The sequence below is a fragment of the Ceratina calcarata genome, unplaced genomic scaffold (genome assembly GCF_001652005.2).
Source record: "Ceratina calcarata isolate Rehan_Ccalc_2016 unplaced genomic scaffold, ASM165200v1 scaffold3938, whole genome shotgun sequence".
NCBI lineage: Eukaryota > Metazoa > Arthropoda > Insecta > Hymenoptera > Apidae > Ceratina > Ceratina calcarata.
Window position 1 is genome coordinate 1 of NW_017162739.1, and position 899 is coordinate 899.

Sequence of the window (899 nt, forward strand, 5' to 3'; positions counted from 1 at the left end):
CTATTCAGGATTTAAATGGCTCAAGGTTACCGCAGATCGACTGCATGATCTGCTTTCAATCTGCGGCCAATCTGCTTCAAGATTCCGGCACCTGGCGCTGCTTTCAATCTGCTGACTATCTGCTTCAACATTCCGGCACCAGGATCTACTTCCAAAATGGAACTTACATGCAGACACAGATGGCTGCGTATTTGGAAACAGATCTATGCCGTTGTCTGCTGCCAATCTGATGCCGATCTGTGTACATTTTGCTAACAGGGTAATAATAATAATGGATCATTTGCACATTTCATTCATTTTAATCATTTTGCATATTTCATATCCTGTCATATCCTATAATGAAAGATATTATTTTAAAGTAATACTGTATTTCATTTTTCAGAAAAATGCCATCTCATTTTCTTTGTTGTGTACCTGAATGCCGTGATAAGGAGTCAACGAGACATCGATTTCCTAATCCAGGGAAGGACCAGAAACGTTCTAGGATGTGGCTAAATTTAATAGGAAATCAAAAATTATTCAGTTTGGATCCGGTCCGAGTGTACAAAAATTATCGTGTTTGTCATTCACACTTCAGGCCGGAAGACAAATCTTCAAATATGTATTTAATATGCAGCACACTACCATCACAGAATTTGCCACAGATTGAGAGTATGAACCTTTACCTCGTGATCTATTTTGTGATAATCTCGTTCATTATGACTTAAATTCTCGGGTTATTCTAGATTTGGAAATGGCACCCGGTACATCAAAAATATTAAACGTTGAAGAGATCCCGAGTACATCAACTACTGTGGAGATGCCGACTACATCGAGTGGAATATTGAATATTGAGGAAATGCCGACTACATCGTCGGAAATATTGAATTCATTACCGGGTACATCAACGGGATCTGAAA

At 38.7% G+C, this 899-nt stretch overlaps 1 protein-coding gene across 1 annotated transcript; it reads left to right on the forward strand.

Moving 5' to 3' along the window:
* Window positions 1-485: 485 nt before the first annotated feature.
* On the forward strand, window positions 486-878 carry LOC113464519 (uncharacterized; the record flags this gene model as incomplete). The annotated part of the gene is made up of 2 exons (XM_026814711.1): window positions 486-651; window positions 726-878. Coding segments are annotated over exons 1-2 (319 nt in total), but the record flags the coding sequence as incomplete, so codon positions are not given.
* Between the last annotated feature and the right edge of the window lie 21 nt (window positions 879-899).